At 51.8% G+C, this 22,886-nt stretch overlaps 6 protein-coding genes across 6 annotated transcripts; 1 reads left to right on the forward strand and 5 right to left on the reverse strand.

Moving 5' to 3' along the window:
• Positions 1 to 436: 436 nt before the first annotated feature.
• Positions 437 to 5,011, reverse strand: B0H65DRAFT_464001 (uncharacterized protein). The gene has a single exon (XM_062826741.1). It carries the CDS (start codon positions 4,583 to 4,585, stop codon positions 704 to 706), a length of 3,882 nt encoding a protein of 1,293 aa, XP_062681245.1. The 5' UTR covers positions 4,586 to 5,011; the 3' UTR covers positions 437 to 703.
• Positions 5,012 to 6,264: 1,253 nt separating this feature from the next.
• On the forward strand, positions 6,265 to 13,565 carry B0H65DRAFT_181459 (uncharacterized protein). Its single transcript, XM_062821512.1, has one exon. The coding sequence runs from the start codon at positions 6,409 to 6,411 to the stop codon at positions 13,174 to 13,176; it is 6,768 nt and encodes a 2,255-aa protein (XP_062681246.1). The 5' UTR covers positions 6,265 to 6,408; the 3' UTR covers positions 13,177 to 13,565.
• A 1,555-nt stretch (positions 13,566 to 15,120) lies between these two features.
• On the reverse strand, positions 15,121 to 16,391 carry B0H65DRAFT_425987 (uncharacterized protein; the record flags this gene model as incomplete). The annotated part of the gene is made up of 2 exons (XM_062824610.1): positions 15,121 to 15,440; positions 15,620 to 16,391. 2 exons carry the CDS (start codon positions 16,389 to 16,391, stop codon positions 15,121 to 15,123), a joined length of 1,092 nt encoding a protein of 363 aa, XP_062681247.1.
• Positions 16,392 to 16,744: 353 nt separating this feature from the next.
• B0H65DRAFT_427063 (uncharacterized protein) lies at positions 16,745 to 16,966 on the reverse strand (the record flags this gene model as incomplete). The annotated part of the gene is made up of 1 exon (XM_062824662.1): positions 16,745 to 16,966. The coding sequence occupies one exon, from the start codon at positions 16,964 to 16,966 to the stop codon at positions 16,745 to 16,747; it is 222 nt and encodes a 73-aa protein (XP_062681248.1).
• A 673-nt stretch (positions 16,967 to 17,639) lies between these two features.
• On the reverse strand, positions 17,640 to 19,067 carry B0H65DRAFT_426237 (uncharacterized protein; the record flags this gene model as incomplete). Its single annotated transcript, XM_062824621.1, has 3 exons — positions 17,640 to 17,782; positions 17,900 to 18,169; positions 18,674 to 19,067. 3 exons carry the CDS (start codon positions 19,065 to 19,067, stop codon positions 17,640 to 17,642), a joined length of 807 nt encoding a protein of 268 aa, XP_062681249.1.
• A 1,504-nt stretch (positions 19,068 to 20,571) lies between these two features.
• Positions 20,572 to 22,854, reverse strand: B0H65DRAFT_539134 (uncharacterized protein; the record flags this gene model as incomplete). Its single annotated transcript, XM_062829111.1, has 4 exons — positions 20,572 to 20,675; positions 20,795 to 21,175; positions 21,624 to 21,672; positions 22,501 to 22,854. 4 exons carry the CDS (start codon positions 22,852 to 22,854, stop codon positions 20,572 to 20,574), a joined length of 888 nt encoding a protein of 295 aa, XP_062681250.1.
• Between the last annotated feature and the right edge of the window lie 32 nt (positions 22,855 to 22,886).

The following is a 22,886-nucleotide window of genomic DNA, read 5'->3' on the forward strand; positions in this document are numbered from 1 at the left end:
GCACCGAAGAAGGAGTTATTGAGGTAGCGAAGGACGGTCCGATGTCTCGCGCGACCGGGTACAAGAGGTTTCAGGAAAAGAGAAATCTACGTACAGCTAGGTAGTCGAGTTGTAAAGTCCAGATTGACAGGAGGTATCTCGACAGCGATAAACGGATGCACTATCTCGATTCTCGCAAGTTGAAAGTGCTCTGGGTCGCTTTCAGTTGTTCCTAACCAGAGCTGATTCCGTCATTTAGGCCAGCTGATAGGGTCAAGTGCAGAGGCACAGCACCCGGACCACCCGAACGGATCAGTGCACTAACAGCGGGTCAAAGGGGACTACAAGTAGTACGTACCTTTTGAGATGTGTTTAAAGTTGGTTATGTAAGCAGCGGGCCTTCCCCTACCCCTGAGACTGACGACGACGACAACATCAACAACCAGTTACGATGAGAAACGATTATAACGGAGAGAGGTACGAGCGAGTTTTGAATAGTCGATTAGCATATATACTATAGTCTTTTCCTGTAAGGCATTTCCCTTCCATGCTCTATCCAGCCTAACCAAAAATGCCCCATGTTCCGTACCGTACCGTATCCCATGCAAAGTGGAAGCCAACGCTTGATAACCATCATTATGAGAAGGTTGTCCCTTGAACACCACACAATGATTCCGTCCGCCATGCTGGTTGTCTCTTTATGCTATTCCCAGCGGATTGGCGACTAAACAATCCGGTCCCAAACGCCTGGGTCATATACCCCGCCTCCTTCACCTCGACCCCCTCTGCCTTCCTGGCTCTCTACCATCCCATTCCCCTCTTCCTCGTCATCACCAGTGCGTTTCCGCTTTAGCGTACTGTGTGTCCCAGAACTGGGCGAGTCCCAAAGATTCCGCCCACTTCCAAGTCCAGAACTGAGCCCCTGACCAAGTGTCGAGGATTGTGCCCTCTTCTTGCCCTTCTCACCCCTCGCCTGCGCCAGCTCATCATCGATATCCCAACTATCAATAAAGTCATCCAGGTTATCCATGACCTCACTAACTTCGTCCGTTTCTTCGATAGGAGGTTGGGAGTCAAAGCCCGGGAGCTTGGGGAGGCGGAAACCGTCATCGGTTTTCTGCTGTTGTTCTGGTACTGGGGGGCCTGTCCGGTCTGTCGTCGAATCTTGCCAAATTCCCCTGTTGCTAGTCAAAGGAGCTGCTGAGAAGGTTCCATCCTGCACTCCCTGCTGCCGACCGTTGAAGTTGACATTCTCAACCTGCCGATCGGCCTGAACAAAAGCGTTGGCCATACCATCCACAGCCGGGCTACCACACGTTTGCTGCGATTCGCTTGGTAGGAGACGTTTAGCTAGTCGGGAGGTCCCCGTGCTTCGAGCATTGCCACTAACATCTCGAAGCATTGGGCTCTCCCTCCCATCATCCCTATACCCGGCAGCAGCAGCAGGTGTAGCAGTCACAGGCCTAGGCGCAAGTCGTCTGCGACCAGAAACAGCAGCAAAGTGCTTCCCGAACTTCTGGCTTTCCTTTGGTAACGAGTCGATACTTGGCACATATATGCTCGGTGGCGGGGATGCTGCTCGTCCTGGTATGCCTCTGTAGTTGGATATTGACGCTGACGTAGAGAGGATAGATCTCCGCTGTGGGTAATTCTTCATCCTGTTAACCGAGGAGAGTTGGACAGGATCCTCCATATCCACATCCATGTCCATTGGTATCTCAGGGTCCACGTATTCAGCTTCTCCCGGCAGCGGAGCCCACGATACACGTTTGTTCTTCCTGCTAGGAGCTGACGGCATTGCAGTTTCGGGCATGGTGGCCTCAACACGACTGGAATCCCACGGGTTCGTAACCACCGCTTCCTCCAAAGCTTGAGTGTCTGGTAAACGACCGTCTCCTAGTGACAACCGCGGACGTTTTGCCGGCCTCTTTGGCGATGGTGTCATAAAGTGTTTGAAGGACTTGATAGACATCGTGAACTCTGGAGTAGGGAGACTCGATCGCTTGGTTTCTGGGGTGGAAGGCGGATGGGGAGGTTGAAGTTGAGGTGTTTGGACTTGGGCCATGGGTATCTCTGCCACCTCTGTCTGAGCGTTGTTACCAGGAACAGGAGGATTTGACAATACTGGTAGGACGGAATCCTCCATGTCCACGAAGCAAGAGCTGGAGGCGGGAGAGGATAGTGGTGATGAGACAGGGTTGAAGAATCGAGGTTCCGGTGCTGGAGCAGCGAGGGCCGTTATTTGCGAGTCGCCCTTTGCCCAAGGGCTTTGTTGGATGACTGGTTGGAAGGCTTGAGCGAGGGCTTGGCTGGCGATGACTGAGAGTTGTGTCCGGTTTGGCTCCGGGTTCACTGGCGCCTCAGGAGTAGTGGATGAGCGTGGTTGTACGAGGACCGGTATCTTTAGGGGTTTCGTAAAGGGTTTCTGTAAACCAGGAGATGGACGAAGGGGTGTTGCGTTGCGGGAAGTCGGATTTGTTATATGCCGAAGGTCCATGACGTTGACACTTCTCTTTGATTGTTCAGGTGTATTGTGCTGCGCTGGTGTGTCACGTTCCGTTATCGAGGGTTCTTCTATGCTCGCCAGGGGTAATGAGTTCTGGGTCTGGACTTGAGATGGGCGAGGGAGGCTGCTAGCCTCAGTTGGCCATTCGAGCCGCACTTGATTGATCGTGTCATCGTAGATGCTCTCTTCGGATACTGTAGCCTCCGGTACCGAATGTGGTTGTGATTGTAATAAGCGACTGGGTGATTGCGAATTAAGAACATTGTGCGCGACCTTTGTTGGCTCTCTGTCATTTTCGGGGTGCTGATTGATTGTGAAGTATTCTAGACTTCCTTGTCCTCCATGATCTTCTACTGATTCGGAGACAGATCCGTTTTGCGAACGCCCCGCCGTTGCTGACGCTATACCAAGAGCCATATCGGACGTTGATTCTTGGGTACTCGCTTGTCGTTGGGATTTGGGCCAGAGAAGTTTCCTCACGTTTTCAACGGGCTCTTCGATCGGCTCCTCCTCTTCTTCCTCGAAAGACGTAGCAGGACTCGATATCTCGGATGACGAGGGCGATGTTGGGTCGGTAGTATGACTCTTTTGTTCTCCTTCGGTCATCTCAGGAGCAGTGTGGGTGACAGCAGCATTTGGTTGAGGGAGGTCGGTCGCGGAAGTAACGGGCTGAGGGATTTCTGGCTGTGCCACGGTGATCTGTTGGTGATGTTCTGGCACATCAGACGGCTCGTTGGTGGATTTCTTTGTCTCATCAGGCTCGGACGGCTGATTGTCTACCAACATGTGCTCGGGTTCGATTGTTTGATGCTCGAGGGTGACCGATCCATTTTCATTTGCCCTTCTTTGGTAATGCGAGGTAGAGTCAGAGGTCGGCGCATGCAAGCTGCGGCCTAACCGACTTGAGGGGCTCTGGGGGCCATTGTCGCCCGGTAGAGTCGCACCAACAAGTCCCGGTAGAAGATTGCCCTGTTTCCTCTTCTCTTGCGCCCGCCAAGAGGGGCTGTAACAGGTACTTCCCCGGAGCGATTGTTCATATATCTTGACGGCAGCGGGTGACAAGTCGATGGTATCGACAGGAATAAACCCCAATTCTTGCCTAGGTCGAAGGTCTAGTTTGCCATGGGACTGGAGAAGAGGTTGTGCTGTTACCGGGCGTTTTGTAGGGCTGTCGTAGTCTGATGTGGCCTGAGCAGGGAGGATTTCTGATGCCTGTTGGTTCTCGTTGCTTTGTTCTTGGTTTTTGTCTCCCAAGTCCTCTCCAGTGTTATCATCCTCGCCATCACCCTCTTCGTCATCCTCCACTTCCTGCTCCTCGCTTAGCTCTTCAATTTGCTCTTCATCCAGATCGGTGAGGGATGAATCGTCCTCTTCGTCGACGCTGATGAACCCTGCTTCCTCCTCTGCGTCGTATTCTAGGTTGACCTCTTGATGCTGCTCAACATTGTCCTCGTGGCTATGCTCCAGTGGATCATCCTCAACAATCTCGTCTGCGACGATAGACGAAGACACGATGATGGACCGGGACCCATGCGTTCTAGGTGTAATCTCGACTTGTAGGCTTTTCAAAGTATCGGGTGAGCTCGGCTCGTAGGTGTTCTCATCAAACGGGTCCTCCAGTCTTGATTGATTTGCGACCGTGTCTTGCCATGTCTTGATCTCGTGCAGGATTTCGTCGTCTAGATATCGGTGGGATGTAGCGGGAGTATTGGGCCTCGGACTGGCTGCATCGTGGACGTATGATTCTAAAATCGTTGGTGTCGCTGCTATGATGACCGATTCCTCTTGGACGCAAGCTGGAGTAGACTGAACAGCCTGACTTTTTCTACTAGTATTTGATCGCCATGGGTTTGACCAGCCGCTCTCCTTGGTAAAGGGACCTCTCAGTGACGCAGATAGCAGCATGAGTGGCTTTCCCTGGAGAAAGCGCTGGCCCTTGTCCTCGTATCGCTCTCGTCGCTCGGTCGGGGAATTGTAGGCTTCATCTTCGGAACCGGAGTATAAGACGTCTTCGGACGTGTGGAGGGCTTCGGAGTAGACAGGCTCGTCGGGAAAGGCTTCGGTAAGCCAGCCGTGGACAAGGTGCGAACGGCGCTTCATGTTGTCAAAGTTCAAACGGCTCGTTGGTTACTGTTAGTCGACAGGTTGTTATTGTTACATCGATCGAGGTACGGCAGTCATCCAACAGTCGCTAACAAGCGCCGATGGCATTCATTCCGGTTCGTCGTCCTGAGCGCAGAGTGAGCGCATCGCCGGTCGAGATGTCGAGGACAGTCTGGCTCTTGGAGGGTGTCGATAGCAGCTTGGTACAAACAGATTGATTGGGTTACAAAAAAGAAAAGACGTGGTTGAAGCAGTTTGCTGTCGTCCGTATTCGTTGCTTTTTCTTTGGTCTGGATGGTGCAATTGGATTGAAGCAGAGATCAGATTCGGGTTACGGTACCTTGGCGACTTGCAAGCAGCGTCAGGGTTATGTTAGCGGATCGCGTCAACTTTCCTTTTTCTTTACCTCGTGTGGTGTTCGCGCAAAACCAATTAAAGAGGGTTCGCCAAGTCATGTGACATTACTTGAAGATGAAGCTGCAAGCTCTTTAACTGTAGTGGAGATTGGAGAGCGGGGCATTCGCGGACCGCCCTGCAGTTTCGAAGATCATTTGCTCTCTCTCTGATGGCCCGTGCTTGATGAAAGTGAAACAGCGAATCATGGTTGCCAAGATCCAATCATGGCTTTGGCCTTGTCAACCTGGAACGTCTCACTGAAGAAACACAAGGGAGTGGCCGGGGAGCACTGATAAGATACCAAACAGGTACCCCAAACCCAGTCCCTGGCTCTCTTGAATTGGAGAAAGTACAACGCAAAGACACTGAAGAAGGGCGATCATTGTCATTGGATTGTATCGTTGGTAAGAAACAAGAAAATATGCAGAGCACAGCATACGGTAACTGCAGTTCATCGCATGTTGTTAAAGCCTGGTAGATGCCCTGATTTGAGGAAAGAGATGCGATGAGACGGGAACAAGGAACAAGAACTCTTTCTCTCTTTTGATCCAAGATCCCATCCAGGAACAGGAACAGAGTAACGTCAACCAGCCTTCCCTTGCAAGTCATCATCCAAGCAAATGGGTTCAGCCACTTTAATTATGTTCCTTCCTTATAGCTGTGTGCTGTGCCGTGTTCTTGGGTCGTGAGTGGTAGAGAGGGAGGTCGTGTTGATGGGCCGTCCAATAGAAGGCGCCTCTTTCTTTCAGACTTCCCGTTGTTACCAGAGACAAGTACCTTTTCGACTTTCAACAACACTTCCATAGCCAACGTCAACATCAGCATATCAACCATCGACTGTCAGCCATACAAACCGGGCCTTTTCCACTGGTCGTGTCTTACCCTTGCATATCTTTTTTTGAAAAAGAGCTAAGGAATCTAAACCACCACGACAATCATCAACAGGCGTATTGTAATAACATAACCTTTTGCCGCGCCCCGCTCTCGTCGCCCAATCTCCATCCACGTCAACCATTGAACCTTTTCTGCAAACGGAGCACCACGGCTGCTGTACCTTAACAAAACCCAACCAAACAGCAAAGACCATATTTTCCAAATCGACAACTTGAAAAGAGATCGATACGTACCCCGCCATCTTTAGAATTTCTCTGGGTCAAGGCATCATCCCGGCTTCTCTTGCCTCTGGAATCCACCCTTTCCGCCGCCGCGTTTCCATCCAGTCTCCAGCGGATTGCCAGCTTGTCACAGGCTCACAGCAGCGTTGTCACAGTCCACATTTTACGCTCACAGGTGTGATTGCGATTGCGCCCACACACACCACTCTCCGCCGATTGCGCTCCCAACTTCCCAACTCGTCTTGTACTCTCGTGTCCGTTTCCATTTCCAGGATTTGGTCACAAACTGGCATCCGAAAATCGCCCAGGATGGGGCATGCTTGGCTCGACTCCCTCTCGGAGGACTGGCCCTCCCAGCCTGGTTCTCTAGCCTCCAACGCGTCACAGTTTGCAAACAAGTTGGATAGCCATCAGCGGTCACAGTCGCAGTCGCAATCAATATCGAGACCCGGCACCGCTACCTCCCAAAGCAGGAAACCCCCCAAGACCCCTCCGAGTCGAATCCCTAGACCGAATTCGAATCGAACGAGTGCCAACAACAGCATCCTACACGATGATCGCGTCAACAGCAACACCGCTTCCAACGCTGCATCGCGCCGTGGCTCGACCAAGTCCCTCGGGGATAGAGTTCGCGACCGCCAACGAGCCATTGACGCCCGCAGTCGCACCGCCTCCATAGCCGAATCCGTTCAGTCTGGCGGCTCCGTCATCCACAACATGAATGGTTATGATTCGCCTGGGAGGAAACAGGATACTCCAGAGTGGAAAAGACGTTTGGTCTATCGCGAGCTTGACTATGGCGAAGCACCCGACCTGTTTACTTCGGCCGGCGCAATCCTCGAATCCATCTTCAAGCCACCACCTCCCCCTGCTGCTACGACCATGGCCGACACCAATCCGAATTCGAATGCGCGAAACGGCCGAGGTTTCGAATCCCAGTACGAGTCGCAAGCCGAGTCCCATGTCGAGATTACACTACCATCGAGCCCGCCATTTCTAGGCAGAGAACGGGACCCTTCAACCGTCGAGATACATGTGGAAGAGTCTCTCCAATCGCTTCCCCCAATTCCTAAGGAGCCAGAGGAGGAAGTCGAAGAGGGGCAACAAGAACAACAACGGCGCAAAATACCAGAAATACGGTACAGACGCGCTACCGATTCCAGTGCCCCCAGTCAAGGATCCGAGTCCAGTTTCCGCGCTTCTACTACCCAGCAACAGACCTACCCCAAGGTCCGGTCGCGAACACCATCCACCTCCGCTTCTTCCCATCTCGGAAACCTCAGCGCTGGGTCGCGTCAGGCAAGCGGCCAGAGCGTCTTGCGCCATGAGGATTTCAGTCCGATACTGCTCACCATGCACGACGCGGGCGACGGCAACTCGAGTTTCGCGCCAGAAATATCCCCGGACGAGCTCCGATACCGCCTCGAGACTCTTAGAAAGAATCAGTTGCGCATGGCCCGTACCGGCAGGAGCGATTCCGGAGCTAGTGTCTCTGGGAAGAGCGAGTCTGGAAAGAGCGAGGCTGACGCTGCTGCGACTGGTGGTTCGTCAAGGAGTGACAACAAGGCAGGCGACACCAACAACACTTCCAAGGACTATGAAAAGCTGGGAAGCTACATCAACGTCAGAAGAGGTGGTCGGTCTGCCGACGGATCGTTCCAGAACCACATGTTGAGCTCAGCCTTGAACGATATCTCGGAGCTCAATCCAGAGGAGTCTCTCCAAGCTAGCACCCCCAAGCGCTTTCCCTCTGTTAGGGTCGAGCACTGGGATGACTACGAGCACGTCCCTGCACAAGTATCTGGCAACATCTCCGACGAAATCTCGCCTCGCAGCAGACCTGCATTTCCGCGAATCCCCAATCTCAGTGCGGCTACGAAGCGCGTGCCATCTTCACAGCAAGGAGCCGGCAGCCCTTTGAAGCTCTTCCAGCCCTACGACACGTTCACCAGCGAGATTCTGCAAAGACGGCTAAGTCAATACCACAACGACACCCCGGGCGAGCAGGCTTCTTCTGGACAGCAGACTGGAGATGAGTCTCCAGTAAACATTTCCTACATGGACTCTGGAGGCTATCTATCACCACCCAAGACCCACACGCGTCGAGGACAGGAGACCGGTCAACGCAAGGCGTCGGTTGCGGTGAACCACTTCGGAGCTGGGGTTTTGGACGGATACGAGTTTCAGGACGAATTCTCGTACCAGTCGGTTGGCGCATCCGGTGTTGAGGGTGACAAGGAAAACCAGGGCCCAAATGACGATTCTCTGCCAGGACCCCCGATCCCTGTCTTTGACTTCAGCCGTCCGTCCTCGCACTCTGAAGCCGACGCCGACGCCGACGCCGACGCTGATGCAAGCAACTCTTCGGTGCGTAGGAAGCGCCAAAAGCCCGTTGACTCAGGTTCATCGAAACGCCATTCCAAGACGGGGTCTAGCTCGGCGCATAAGAAGCGCCATGCTTTCACCCATATTCCCGCTACGTTTGCCACCCCCAGCAAGCGACGAACAGACCCAGCCCCCGAGTTTAAGCGGCCGCGCACATCTCCTTCAAAGGATCCGACCCCTAAACGACGTAGGACTCTGCATGAGTCGGACATCGAGTTTGGACTGGAAGATCTTTCTCCTTCTCCGGAAACGCAGTCCATGAAGCTGTCATACCAACAGATACAGGCTACTATTGATAAGCGGCGCAAGGAAGTGCATGCTGAAAAACGTCGCGAACCGGTTGAGCCTGGTACGCCCTCGGGGAAAGATGTGCCAAGACCAAGCACGCCGACTCCTCTCCAGAGATCGTCTCTTCAGAAGGAGGGTAAGAAGGGAAGGCCGCCCCTGACGGAGCTCATTACAAAGTCATCCAGTCGTCCTACTAGGCCGTCATCCAAGGCGTCTTCTAAGGGTCGGACGCCCAAGAAACATGGCGCACCAGGATCGGCAATGAACACCGACCGCAAACCTTCCATCAAAACCGAGGATTTCCTCATCGAAGCCAACAAGATCATGGCCATGATCCGCAAGAACGCCGCCAGCGGTCTAACTAGTGTTGAGGAGTCGGATGAGTATGATTCTCGCCATGATGCAGATGGGGAGAGCTCCTATGAGGAGTCCACCCAGGAATCGTTCCTGCGTCCGCCCAGCCGCGAGGGACGCCCGCCTTTGACGCGCAGGTCAACCAAGCAGGAAGATCCCGTCCTTGCAGAGCGTCTCAAGCAGTATGAGGAAGCAAGCGATATGGGTGACATCATGGGCTCGTCTCTGCGCTCGGCTGCGCTGTACCGGCAAGGCTTTGGTACTGTACGTCAGGATGAAAAGCATCATGCAGGCAAGAAGGGCGGACCTGTGTTGCCCGACTTTAGGGAAGACGGTGTTATCAGCGACCCGCCAAACATTCGCATCTCCTGGAACCCAGCGCTTAAGACTAAGCTGTCGCATGAGAATGTTGAGGATGGAAGGCATACCCAGTCAGAGTCTGATAACTACACGGGACGGTCATCTCATACCACCTCGTCCAAGGGCTCCGATACCAGAAAGACCATTGCGCCAGAAAGTGTACTGCATCTTATCCCAGATCGAGTCGGCAACATGGTGCTGGACAGGGAACGAAATGTCTGGGTCAGGAAGCGGCCATCTAACGGGTTTATGGGCAGTAGACAAAACAGTTTCATTGCCTCGGAGGTGAGCGAAGATGACCCGTTCGCTGACATTCCCGATCTCACCGTGGACATTACGGAGGAATTGGAAAAGTTGCGGCTTACGACCAACCAACGGGGGCAGGAACATGAGCAGGAACATGAGCAGGAGCAGGAGCAGGAGCAGGGTGATCTAGACTTGGACCAACCATCCGACGTTGCGGCACCTTTTGGCGATGACGATTTCCTTAACTCGGAACCGCAGTGGCAGCCAACCGGGAGTCGCAGGGACTCTGACACGTCGAACCCTGGCAAGAAAAACAAGCCAACCAGCACTGACGAACAGCGCGACGCAAAGCCCTCGTTGCAGTCACAAAAAAACACGGGCACAGGTACAAGCACAGGTGTCGATGTCGAACATGAAATTGGGATTTACGAGGACCGAGTAAGCAATACTCCACAAGCAGCCCGGCGCAGACAACTCACGATCAGTTTCTCATCTCCTATTGCGTCTATCATCCAGGACATCCAGGACGTAGCAGACGACGTTGACTCCGATGCCGACGCTCCGAGCGCGCTAGGACTAACTGGTGGGGAGGGCAATAATAAGCAGCAGCGCAAGCGTAGCCTGCCACCTCTGCCGCCGAGAGGTTACACCAAACAGCAGCAACAGCAGCAACCTCAGCAACCGCAACCCCGAGGCCGCAGGGCCGTTTCTATTTCCGCCTCCAAGCTCAGGAACGAAGTCGCGTCTGGTTCTGCGTCTAGGTCGCGCAGCCGTTCACGAGGTCCCCCGCGACACTTGTCTGTCAAAGGCCAGACGTACATGGCAAGACCTGTTTCGAGGATTGACGAGCATGATGAAGAGTCCAGCAATGCTAATAAGAACAGCCTCCGATTTCATGGTCATGATCAACCGTCCTTGTTGTCGCCGCAGCCTCAGGGTATGGAACTGAGTATCGTTGCTGCTGAAACGTCAATGGTCAACCAAGAGGACCACGAAGCGCAACACAACAACAGCATTTCTTTCCTTGTGGCAACACCCGCTCACCATCTGAGACCATGCTCCATGTCCGGCACCGACCCGGCTCACATCATCAGCCAGTATGTCGGCACCTTCTCCCTCAGCCCGCTATCGGACTTTACCATCCATCCCCCGGACGAGTCGTCACTGGCCCTCGAAGCAAGTTACGTTATTGGCAACCACCACCTCGTCACCGGCGACCACCACTCCCGCGGCCGCTCCATGTCCATGTCCACCCGCGACCTCGTGGCCAAGCTCACCGAAGTCGAGCCCTTCGAGCCCTACTGGGAAGACATGCGCAACCTCTGCCTCGCGCACAAGCGTCTCGAATCGCTGCACGCCCTCGACGCGTTCTGCGGCCGTCTCGAGTCCCTCGACGCCAGCCACAACGAGATTAGGAACCTCACCGGCGCTCCGTCCACGACTCGCTTCCTCAAGATGATCAACAACCAGCTGTCAAGCTTGACGGCGTGGGGACACTTGATCAATCTGCAGTATGTAGATATCTCGAATAACCGCTTGACGAGCTTGAATCCGTTCAAGCAATTGGTGCATTTGAGGGAGTTGAGGGTGGATAATAATCGTTTGGAGAGCTTGGAGGGCATCAAGTTCCATGATGGGTTGCAGGTGTTGAGGGCGAGGGGCAATTGCATTGAGGAGGTGGACTTTGATGGGGCGAGGTTGGTGCATCTTACCGAGCTGGATCTGAGGGGAAACAAGATCAAGACAGTGGTGAACCTGGACCAGCTTCCGGTCTTGAGCTCGCTGAACCTGGAAGGGAACCAGATCGATGTGTTTGAAGTTGGATCACCAGCGGCTATTACGTCTGGACCCAACTCCCCGGTTTCTGAGCACGGACAGGCGGTTTCGTCGCTGAGGTATCTCCACCTCAACGACAACTGTCTGTCGCACCTCTCCATCCACGCCCTTCCTCACCTCCGCCTTCTCCACGCCGACCGCAACCGCCTCGTCCGCATCCACGGCTTCTCCCGCGCCCGCCACCTCGACTCGCTCTCCCTCCGCGAGCAACAAGGTCCCGAACCTCTCGACCTCGATCATCTTTTGTCTCGGGCCTACGAAGTCCGCAAGCTTTTCCTCTCCGGTAACTACCTAGGAAGCACCACCAACCCCAAGGGCGTCGAAGAGAGCGGTTTCAACCCCCGCATCGACCTCCTCAACCTGCAACTCCTCGAACTTGCCAACTGTGGTCTCACCAAACTCCCCGTGGACGTCGGTCAAATGATGCCCAACCTGCGCGTTCTCAACCTCAACATGAACGCACTTGAGGACCTCTCCCCCCTGCGCCACGTCCCCCGGTTGAAGCGGTTATTCCTCAGTGGGAACAGAATTAGGGATCTCAGTTCACTGGTTGAAGTCCTTACCAACTTCTCCTGCCTCACAGCCGTTGACTTGCGCGGTAACGGACTGGTAATGGGCTTTTACTCCCCCGTCCAAGAGCTATGCAAAGGCGGTGCTGCTAGTCTCGGCAAGCAGAACCAGAACAAATCGAGCAACAACATGGACGAGGAGGCACATGCACAAAAGGGACAGGAAGCAGATGATGGGCAGCAGGACGAACACGAGAATAAGGACCAATGGACTTTACCTTCGCAAACTCCCGCTTCCGACAAAGCCTATTCATCAAGACTTGATCTCCAGACTAAGATGCGGCGCAGGGTGTACGATCATTTGCTCGCTGAGAAATGTTCGCGACTCAAAAAAGTGGATGGTCTCCCTTTTGATCGCCAAGACGTTTTGGGAAGGAGAGATGAGGTTTGGAAGGCGTTGGTTGCGCGCGGGGTGTTCTCTATCCCTAGTTCTACTCCCGTGCATGCAGCGACGGGTCCAGCTACTGCTGCCCCCGCGAATAATATGTCGGGGGTGCCAAATGTCCCGGGAATGCCTGGCCTCCCCACAGGCGCTTCCAGTTTCGGATCAGCTGTTGGCGGCTTTGGATTCGGCAGTCCCACTACTGTCGTCGGTAGCGACGCCGAGGGTCCTAATGGGCAAGGTGGTCATGGTGGTGGGAGGAGGCAGAGTATGAGTCCTGTTGCTGGACGGGTTAATGGGCAGTCTCAGTCTCAGTCTCAGTACCAACAGCAGTACCAACAGCAGTACCAACAGCAGCAGCAGGTGTTGCATAATGGAAGTCCGCTGAATGGAAGGGGTCGTGGTGTCAATGGAGTTAATGGGCTCAGTGGAGGAGGAAATGGAGTGTTGAGGGAAGTAGACATCAACGCTAATGGCGGGATGGGCGGTCATGGAGTGAATGGCTGCCCCCCGAGCGGCGGTATGGGACATGGACAGGGGAGCGGAATGCAACAGATACAGATGAGTGGAATGGGAATGAATCAGAGAGAAATGGAAGAGAGGGTGAGGCAGATGCAGAGAGAGAGGGAGGAGAGGTGGTTGGCGGAGGCTAGATAGCTTCGCTGGTTGAGTCAGTGGTTCTTTCTGTCTGTCTGTCTGTCTGTCTGTCTGTCTGTTGGGGAAAATGTTTAACGAAGCGAGCGAGCATGAATTTGTCATGAAATGGTCATGACCTGTCATGATTACGAAAAAGTTTTTTCTGTCTGGGTTAGCTGGTTGGTTGGCTGGGTTTGTTCCTTTTTTTCCTTGTTCTTTTTGTCCTGAATGGTTTTGACAAGCAAGGAGTTATGATGCGTGCATAGCAACGGTTTTTTTTTGGTATGGTTTACGGTGCATGGACTTTTTTTTCCTTCTGTTGGAATTACGGGTTATGGCTATATAACTCTCGGCGGCTTTCGGCTTCCAGGTTCTTTCTTATTTCATGATGGGATGGGATGGGATGGACGAGCAAGCAAGCATCGATGGCATGGTTTCATGGTTTATGATATGGTATTCTCGGTGTATGTATGGATTAGGGAACAAAAATAGGTTAGGGGTGTTGTTGGGAACTTGAGAGGAGAGAACTGAAGGGGAAATGAATGGAGATGATTGATGCCAGTCCTTTGGTCCTTGGGACAAATTTCCATGCCTGAAAAGTGTTTGTTGATGCGTTAACCCAACTAACAACGCCTCACCACTCAGGGAATGACAAGTAAACTAACTGTTAAGGCAACACCTAAGCCATCAGGTACCTAAGCAACCTCCTCCACATCCTGACCCAACCTTTGCATCAATCAACACAAGAACACACAGCCTAATCATTATCAGTAGGTAGGAAACGACTCTCTGACTTGACTACCTGCTCAGCTCAGCGACCGGAAGCCAAAACATCCCCGCCGCCCTGGCCGCCGGCGGAACGGCAGGCAGACGCTTCCGTGCTGCGTTACTGGTGCACTGTACCAATAGCGCCAAGACCCCAGAGGACCAACGCGTAAGGCACGTGAGAGAGCTTCTTTCAACGTCACTCGTACTTTCCATCATCACTCCTCCCATTCAGCATCTCTTCCCCACGGGCAATCAACCAAATTTTCTCATTGATCTTCGGAAGGTACTGTGTAGTACGCCGTGCGCATAGTAGGGAAGGTACCTTACAAATACTTGGTTGGACCTTTGGGGCGTCCCGCATACCGGTAATCGGGCAACCACCACCTTGCTCAGTCCCAGAAAGAACCACTCTTGAGTCCTGGCAAACTGCACCCTCCTTCCTGGCAAACTGCACCCTCCTTCCTGGCTTTCAATCTCACTTTCTATTCTTTTTCACTCACTCTGTTTCTTGTTATACTTTGCTGCTTCCTTTTCCTTTTTTTCTTTTTTTTTTTTTTTCTCTCTCTGTCTTCAGGAGCGAAGTGGGAAATTGGAGTTCGGAACGAGAAGTAGACTAGACACCCGATTGATCGGTATTCGGTTGCAACATTGACGTTGTGCCGTGATCAAGTAAGGTAAGTGTCCAACGTCCTCCTGTTGGTAACTTGTGAAATGGTCACGTCCCATTTTTAATCTGATGGCAAGTTCATGATTCCTTTCATCGTTATACGAAGACTTCTCCTTCCCGCCGGGATAGAGGATCATGGTGACTGCTTCAGATGTGTCGTTGGTTCGGCTTCCGTTCAAGTACTTCGTTCGTTCGAGCCGTGCCAACAAGTTGCGCTGTATGATAATATATTAGAACCTTCTAATTCCACGAAGACTCTGTGTTTTTACACTTTCAAGCGCTGACCAAAGCCTCCACACCATCATCTAGACGGGACTCTCTTCCAATGTCCAAGTATATGACCTCTGAGGTAGAATGAACGAACGACCAACAATCCCAGACAACTGACTGCTCACCTCACCTCCCAAAACCTTGATCCTTCCGCTAGTACATTGAGCGTTCCTTCAACCACTTTCCTCCTAGTCCATCATTGTATCACCCTTTTTATTCTATTCAACCCCAGTCCAAGAGCCCATCCGGCAACGCTGCCTTTACTCCTCAGGGCTTGAATCATAGGTATCGGAAGGACACGATTCAACGCCTGACAAGTACTGGTTGGGTAGAGTCAACCCTGCTTGGGCTTGGATATGGGCCTGGAGGGCTTGGAAGTGCTCTTGGATTTGCGCTGGGGTAGGGGTTTGCATATGGGCCGGGATATGGGCTGGGATTTGGACGACTTGGATGATTTGGGTTTGATAATGTTTCTGTTTCCGGAGCGACGCCAACCATTCCCTCTCCTCGCGCCATCGCTTCGGAGTATAAAGGGCCCCCACACTGAAAAGGCATTCGATAAGATCGTATTGTTCCGAGTCTGTTTTGCACAAATCCAACATCAGCAAAAAAAAAAAAATGTTCAACCCAAAAGACAGGAAGTGAACTTGGTGTTCATTCAAGAAAAAAACGCTCAAGTCAAGTCCTGTCCTCGACCAAAAGCCAAAAGCCAAAATAGCAAGACAAGGCAGGTAGGTAGGAGGTAGGTACGGTACTCACCCAAATAAACAGCAATGGGCCTTGTCCAGTTCGAACGATACCTCACCTCCACCTCGTGCTTAAACTCCAACACGCCCGCTTGATAGCACCGATACGACGACCTCGCCATCTCCTCCTCACCCGGATATGCTCCCTCCGGCCACAGATCCTCGTGTGGGAACTTTCTGTCCTGTTCGTCCCGGTAATCGTTCACCACCACGTCGAACAGGACTCGGTATTTTCCCGGCTTGCACGGGAGCCGCACGTTTTGAAAGACGAAGTACAAGGTCTCCTCTTTCTTGGGAACTTGAATGCCGTATTCGGAGGAGCTGAGCTTTTCGATCCTGGGCGGGTTGGGGGAGGCGCCTCGCTTGTCGAAAGGGATGCGGTTCGTCGAGGTGGAGGTGTCGGTGTCGGCATCTTCGTCGATGACGGTGTCTTTACCCATCACGGTGTCTTCATTGATGACGGTGTCTTCATCGATGATGGTGGCTTCATCGATGATGGTGTCTTCGTTTTTGTGGTTAACGGTGTCTTTGTCCGTATCTGGGTCAACTGAGTTCCGCTTCTCGGGCAAGGGCGTCGGGCTCGCGGAGCCAGACATTTCCATGATTGTGATCGCGTTGAGTTTGGTGAGGGCCTTGGTTTTGGCGTTGCGAATGGGGAGGTATCGTTTTGGCCGGACAGTTCTTGACTGGACAGTTACTCGCTGCCCATATAATGGATGGACAAGCGGGAGAATTTTTCCTAAGAGAAGGTCAGTCAGGCCTAAGAACAATTTGCTTGAGAACATCTATCTCCTTCATGTTTGACTGGCTGTGGTTTGTGTCCGCAGTGGGCACTTGGGGAGAAGGAGAAAGAAGTATTAAGAGGCAGTGTCCAAGTCTTCTTTGGTTATGTTCGGTCTCGCCAGTGGCAGGGGTAAGGGAAGGGGCAGGGACAACTTAGGGGCAGCCGGATTGGGATCGGATATGCTGCCATTTCCACATTACCTTTTTCATCCAGGTAGTTATTTTTGTCATCCATGTGGTGTATCACATGCCCGTCTTCATCCACCTTCTCTATCGACTTCCTCACCATCTCCTCCGGTTGCTGTTTTTCCTTGTCTTCAACCAACATCATCTTCATGTGCACTGCGGTGTTCCCCTAGAGCTCCGGGTCTGGTCGCGGGTTGACGGCAATAACGGCGGCGTACTCGACCAGCGCGCCGGAGATGGCGTCGATATCAGGTGGGATAACGAGTCTAGCAGCGACGGGGGTGCCGTTTTTGCCTCGGATGATGGGCTGAGGGCGGCGGAAGAAGGGCTCGTGAAGGTAGTCGGGAACTGATAAGCAGTGGGGGCGGTACCATTTGGCGTAGCTGCTCATCTTGACAGTGGTTCTGTACTGTTGAATGCTGTGTGGGTGGTGAAATAAATGGGAATGAATGAAGTGGTAGATACCGTGATGATGATGTTTGTTGTGAGAATACAGACCAGTAGTTTATGTAACTGCGTGATTCATCGATGTCACAAGGAGAAGTGCAGCGAAGAGAGGGTGTCCCCATTTTTAATAAGCGTCCTCAAGGAACAGACGATTAGAAAGCCAAAAATGCAGTAACGATAACTATCCCGATCCCAAAGCACCTTCCGAGGGTAAGTGTCTACCTGCCATGCCTTCCATGGTAAGACAGACACTGACTCCTGCCGATGTTGATACTTGGAGGAGCGTCATCATGAAAGAAACCGGCGGTTCCTTCCGAAATCAGTGTCCCTTCTTTCCAACAGAAAACATGAAAGTAGTCACCTAGCCAGTCCAGTTGGCCCAGCCCTGTCCCTTGAATAACATTTCCTGCTCATCCTGTCCATCCTGTCCATCCTGCTATTCTGCCCATCCTGCCATCCTGCTTCGTTTTCCTGTGTTGCTCTCTCCTGGGTTCGATGACACACTCCTATTGGAATGGTCAATGCCGCTTTCACGTCGAGTGGGCAGATTCGACGATTCAGGCTCCTGTCGAGAGAAGTGAGTCGAGGTATGGAAGACGGTTCGCTGGGTGTTGCGTTCAATATCGCCCTTCATTATCAAGGACCTTTTTTGTCGCCTCCTCCTGAAGATCTTTGATGTACTCGGACTCCCCCAAACGAACCCACAACTCTTCATCCTGACCCTCAGGTAAATCGCCATGTTCCTCTTTTTCCAGTTGATCTGTATTCCATACCAGTTAGCAAGGTATAATTCAGCCAAATGGGTACCTTTTGGTGTGTGGCATGTTGTTCCAGCCGCAAATAGGTAACATAGGTCAAGTGTATCTGGCGGACTTACGGTCAAACCATTTCCCTTTATATTCTTCCCTGACGTGCGTCTGCTGACCAACTACCAAAATGCCTGCGCAAAACCCAGTTTCTTTGTACAGGTCACGCGAGGTTCCCAATCTGATTTCCATGTGGGCCTCTGATGGCCAAAGGTGTTCAGGCGGCCAGTCAACTATGGGGTTTTCTCCTGCGTCCAAATACTCAGTCACGTTGACTTCGAACCTGACCTCGAACTCTCCTGCTCTGGGGAAGGCAACATTCTCGAACTTGAAGTGTAGGACTGTGTTTGTTCCCGTACTTTTGTGTTACAGAAGGGTTCATACGCACTTTTTTATACTGAAATCGTATAGAAATTCTCGCGTTTGGTTGCTTTTCGTATAAAAAGGCAATCTGCGACCCCCTTATGTTAGCCTCGCATAGCCTTGGCCGGGTTAGGGTTATATATGGCCAGAAAATCGTATAGATTTTCCATGTCCGTATGGAATCCCCAAAATGTACACATGCCCAAAAATGCGGTATGCGTGTACGCCAACTTCCTGTACCCTGTAAGTGCCCTGGATTTTGGGGTGCTCCAGCGCATTTGTGCGACGCCTCTGCCCTATAACCCGCTAAAAACCCCGTCGTCGCAAATAGAATGTACTCGAAACAAACGATTTTGCAGTACATCGGCTGTATAAGGGGGGTGTAGAAAGGATATACGATAGATTTTACCATGTGGTCCGTGCCCGCCGTATGAGGATATACGATAGACCCTTCTTGTACGAAAAAGTACGGGAACAAACACAGTCTAGCTCTCTAAAGTCTTCGAAGTTTCCTGGCTTTCTCCAGCCAATATCTTGTGTGGCAAGGCAGATTTCGGCCTTTTTATCGAATTTGTCCTCGGGGTTTTTTCGAGTGGGGAAAGCTATCATGCGACACACTGTCTTTATCCAATTTGGATGTGGAGGAGGTGATATCTTAACCATTGCTGCCAGTACCATGTTCTCCCCTGGTGCCACTCGGGTGGGAGGCCAAACGAGTAGTCCAGCGAGAACACGGCGCTCGTCGTTTACACCGAAAATCTGTGGCTGGGGTTTTTCTCCAGCTTCGGTAGAAAACATTTGGTACTTGTCCCACCGATTATGGACAAAGGGGGCTTTGCATGGCCCAAAAGGCCGTTCCTCAGGATTCTGTTCCATTTTGTTGAAGTTGCACGCGGTTTGAATGGTGTAGATGATAGAATGAAGAGAAGAGAAGCCAAAGAAGTTGAGGTAAACTGATGGATACTGGGCTGAGTTTGTCCAGATAGATTCAACCACGTCCTCGGCGGTCATTTATAGATAGGTATCTCAAGCAACGACGTACCAAGTCCATCATGGCCACTTCAAGAATTTCACACGTCCATCCAACACACTTACGTTGGGAGTTACCTATACGTTTCTTTCAATCTTCGTCTTTGGCGCTTGCATGGAGTGCCAGGATCCTCGTGAGCAATTTGTGGTTTCCCTTCCGTTCGTTGAAGTGTCATCAACTGCACTGGAATCATCAAAGGCGCTGAAGCCGCTTCAAGATTAGATTCTATTCTCGTTGTCTGAGCTACCGGCAAAGAATTGCCATTGACCGGGCATTGTGCTGCAGGCCGGAGCGCTTGTTCATCACCAACGAAGGTGGATAGTTCTTAGTTGAAAGAGGTATATACCTGTGTTCAATATCACGCACAATATGGCGAAGGCAGGATGGTGTCCACCGGCCTTTGAGCGCCCTAGATTGATAGAAGGCGATGAGAAGGCCAGATTGCGATTGTACCTTCTGAGCCGTGCCAACAGCAGTTTTCAAGCCTCGTGATGACCTCGCAATGGTTTCTTGCCATCATCTGCTTGACTCACTGATCCAAACTCAGCAGATATACACGGGTTGTTGGTTGCCGGACTCTGAGCCGTGCCATCCCTTGGGCGCAACTAGCAGCCGCATGCGATTACTTCATTAGTTTGACCCTATAACACGTAATTTAATGCCTATGTGTTCGCTTTGTTTGGCCCTTTGTAGGTACTTACTTACATAACGCTTGAACGAACGTGAAAGGCGGCATGGGCGCCCCGGAGGCGTTGTAGTTGGTGATGAGAAAGCGGAATGGTATCACACTGAGAATCACACTGAGAGTGTTATTCATGCATGGAGTGCACGAAAGATAGATGCTTTGAGGTTAGTTTGACGTCAATGCGAAGATATGCGATATAGTGAATACCTCCATGGTCGGCACAATGGATAATGGCGATGACAGGACAAGGGAGGACTGGGTTCGAAGAATAAGCATGGTAACGTATGATTGACCCCCTTTCTCTCGAGTGGGCATAAACTAGAAATGCAGTAACAATTGCCTCTCCTATCTCATTGTTCCGCCACAAAAGCTCTGTCGACACTTTGAAGAGCAGCGACCAAGCCAGTCCAGCTGGCCCACCCTTGTCCATCAAATAATATATCCTGCTTATCGATCCTGTCTATCTGGCTTATTCTGCCCATCCTGCTATCCTGCCCATCCTGCCATTCTGCTTCATCCTCCTATATTGCTCTGTCCTGGTTTCGATGACACACTCCCATTGAAATGGTCCAATGCCGCTTTTCGTGGATGTCGAGTTGGGCGATTCGACGATACGGGCTCCGGTCCTATCGAGAAAACTCGATCACAGCGTGGAGGAGGATTGACTAGGTAGGCAAAGGCGTTTCAGGTTCGAGGTTATTGTTGAGGACCTTGATGCAGTTGCGTTTCTTCTCCTCGATCATTTCGATTATTGCCCTTGCCCTGGAACCTGTTGTTCCACATTAGCAAGAAGATATGACTTGATCGGGGGTGCGAAAGCGCCGGTGTATGGCATACTGATCTACCAACAGCTTGGTGTCAGAGATGATGTGCATTTGGCGGACTTACCTGATATCCAATTGGCAGGATCGTTCATTCCTCTCCAGTCGGGTTCATCTGAGACGATTGTGTCCTCACCAGCTACCAAAACGCCCGCGCGGAAACCGGTCTTCTTGTATTCTTCCATTTTTTCCTCGTCCGGGATATCCTCATAGTTCCAGAAATTGCTTTTTAAGAATGGGTAGTAATCGTTTTCATGAGGACGATCATACCGGTCCCTATACCCCATCATGACGATTTCGAACTTGACTCGGAATATGCCGGCTTTGGGGAAGGTGACGTTTTCGAAGAAGAAGTACAAGGTGTCCGTGTTAGGATAGTTCCAGCCACCACTGAGCGTAGTAAGGGGTATATTGGTGTCCTTATTCGTAGGATCCTCCGGATCGCATGCTATCATGCGACATTCTGTTACCAGCCAGCATGATTTCGGCCTCCGCGGTATTTTGACCACCGCTGCCCATGGAATATTGTCGTTCGTTGCCACTTTGGGGGGTGGGGGCATGTCGAGATGAGCCACAAGGAAGCCTTCGTTTGAACCGCAGATCCTCGGTTGGGGGTGGCCATCTGAAAGTGACCAGTGATCGAAATCTGGTTCCTGACGGTTATCGAACCACTTGCCATGTCTTGATGCCATTTCGAGAATTTTCGAGAATTGAATGAATTAGATAATTTAGCAAAGGGAAGTAAACAAAATTGAGACAAAGTGATGTATAATGGAGTCATACAGAACGGAGGGATCAACCACGTCCTCTGTCATCATTTATAACTCAAGCAACGACGCGCCAAGTCCATCAACATTGCTACCTATCCAGGTTCCTCCTTCCTAGGGTGGACATACCTATCTCTTCGTGGAATGAATTACCGGTGAATGCTGGGGAAACATCACACTAGATAATCAATGCAGTTCCTTCCGAACCCTTCAATGGTCCTTCCTCCCGCTGGAAAGCATGAAAGTACTTGATCACCCAGCCAGTCCAGCTGGCCCAGCTTCAACTAGACCTCCCTTGCTCGCTCTACATATATGTATCTTGCCCTCTTTCCGGCCGCATTGCTTCCGGTCTCCCACCTGCCATACTCAATCAACGGCTTCGTGTCCTTCGTCCCCGTAACTCCTCCCCACTGTCTGGGCTTGGGCGCGCATGCAGGTAGGACATCCTACACCAATAGGAAGGAGTGGGCAAGATCTCAGTCTTCTTGAGCTTCTCGACGAGGTCTCGTTGCTACTCGGCTGTTTATTTCAGAAACAACTGGTCAGTTAAAATGTTTCACTGGGATTGTGGAATGTGACTTGAACTGGTGGTCCTGACTGGATTGCTAGGGACAACTTACTCAAGATATTTTGCCTCTGCACTCTAGCTTCTGGCCTCATGTCTATCTGTACTGAAGGTATGAGGACCCCCGCCGTGTAATAAACCGTTGTTCCATCAGGTAGAAATCCATTCATCCACAGCTCTTCGGGCGGGTGTTCTACTCCCAATTCACGAGTCCCATCTCAATAACGGCGATAGCGCGCATACGCATGGATATGTACCCGGAAGTATAACTTGAGCCTGCCGGCCATGTTGATGGGCTTACCACCTATGAGGAAGTATAGGAAGTCTCCTTCGCCATCGACGTTGAGTTTTCGAGTAAGCCGGGAACATCCATTTGGAATACTCCTCAAACGCACAAAGCTCTGCGGGATCCGGTTCTGAACAACCCTCCGATGGAATTACCTCGGAAGTGACAGAAGATTCATACTCACGAGTCTCTCCGTACCAGTAGTTTTTCTCAGAGTTTCCATCACAAATTGACCCGCGACTAGGAGAAGATTGATGGCTTTCTGCAGGCGAGGATGATATTTTGACTGTGACGTAACTCCCGTCTGGCAACCAGTGCTCCGGGTCAGGCATCGGCAGCTTAAGCACGCCTAAGCATTCGATACACCCGCCTTTGGAAACTTGATCGGGGGGTGGAACAACAAGCTCAGCCTTGAGAGGGATGCCTGATGTGTCGTTGATGATTGGATAGGGTTGGTCAATCTTTTGGGGGCCCGGAAACCATTCTTCAACAGGGGTTCGTTGATCCATTTTGTCGAAGTTGTCCTCTCTTCGTCTTTCCT

This window comes from Neurospora tetraspora (assembly GCF_033439725.1).
Source record: "Neurospora tetraspora strain CBS 560.94 chromosome Unknown B0H65scaffold_4, whole genome shotgun sequence".
In the NCBI taxonomy this organism is placed as follows: Eukaryota; Fungi; Ascomycota; class Sordariomycetes; order Sordariales; family Sordariaceae; genus Neurospora; species Neurospora tetraspora.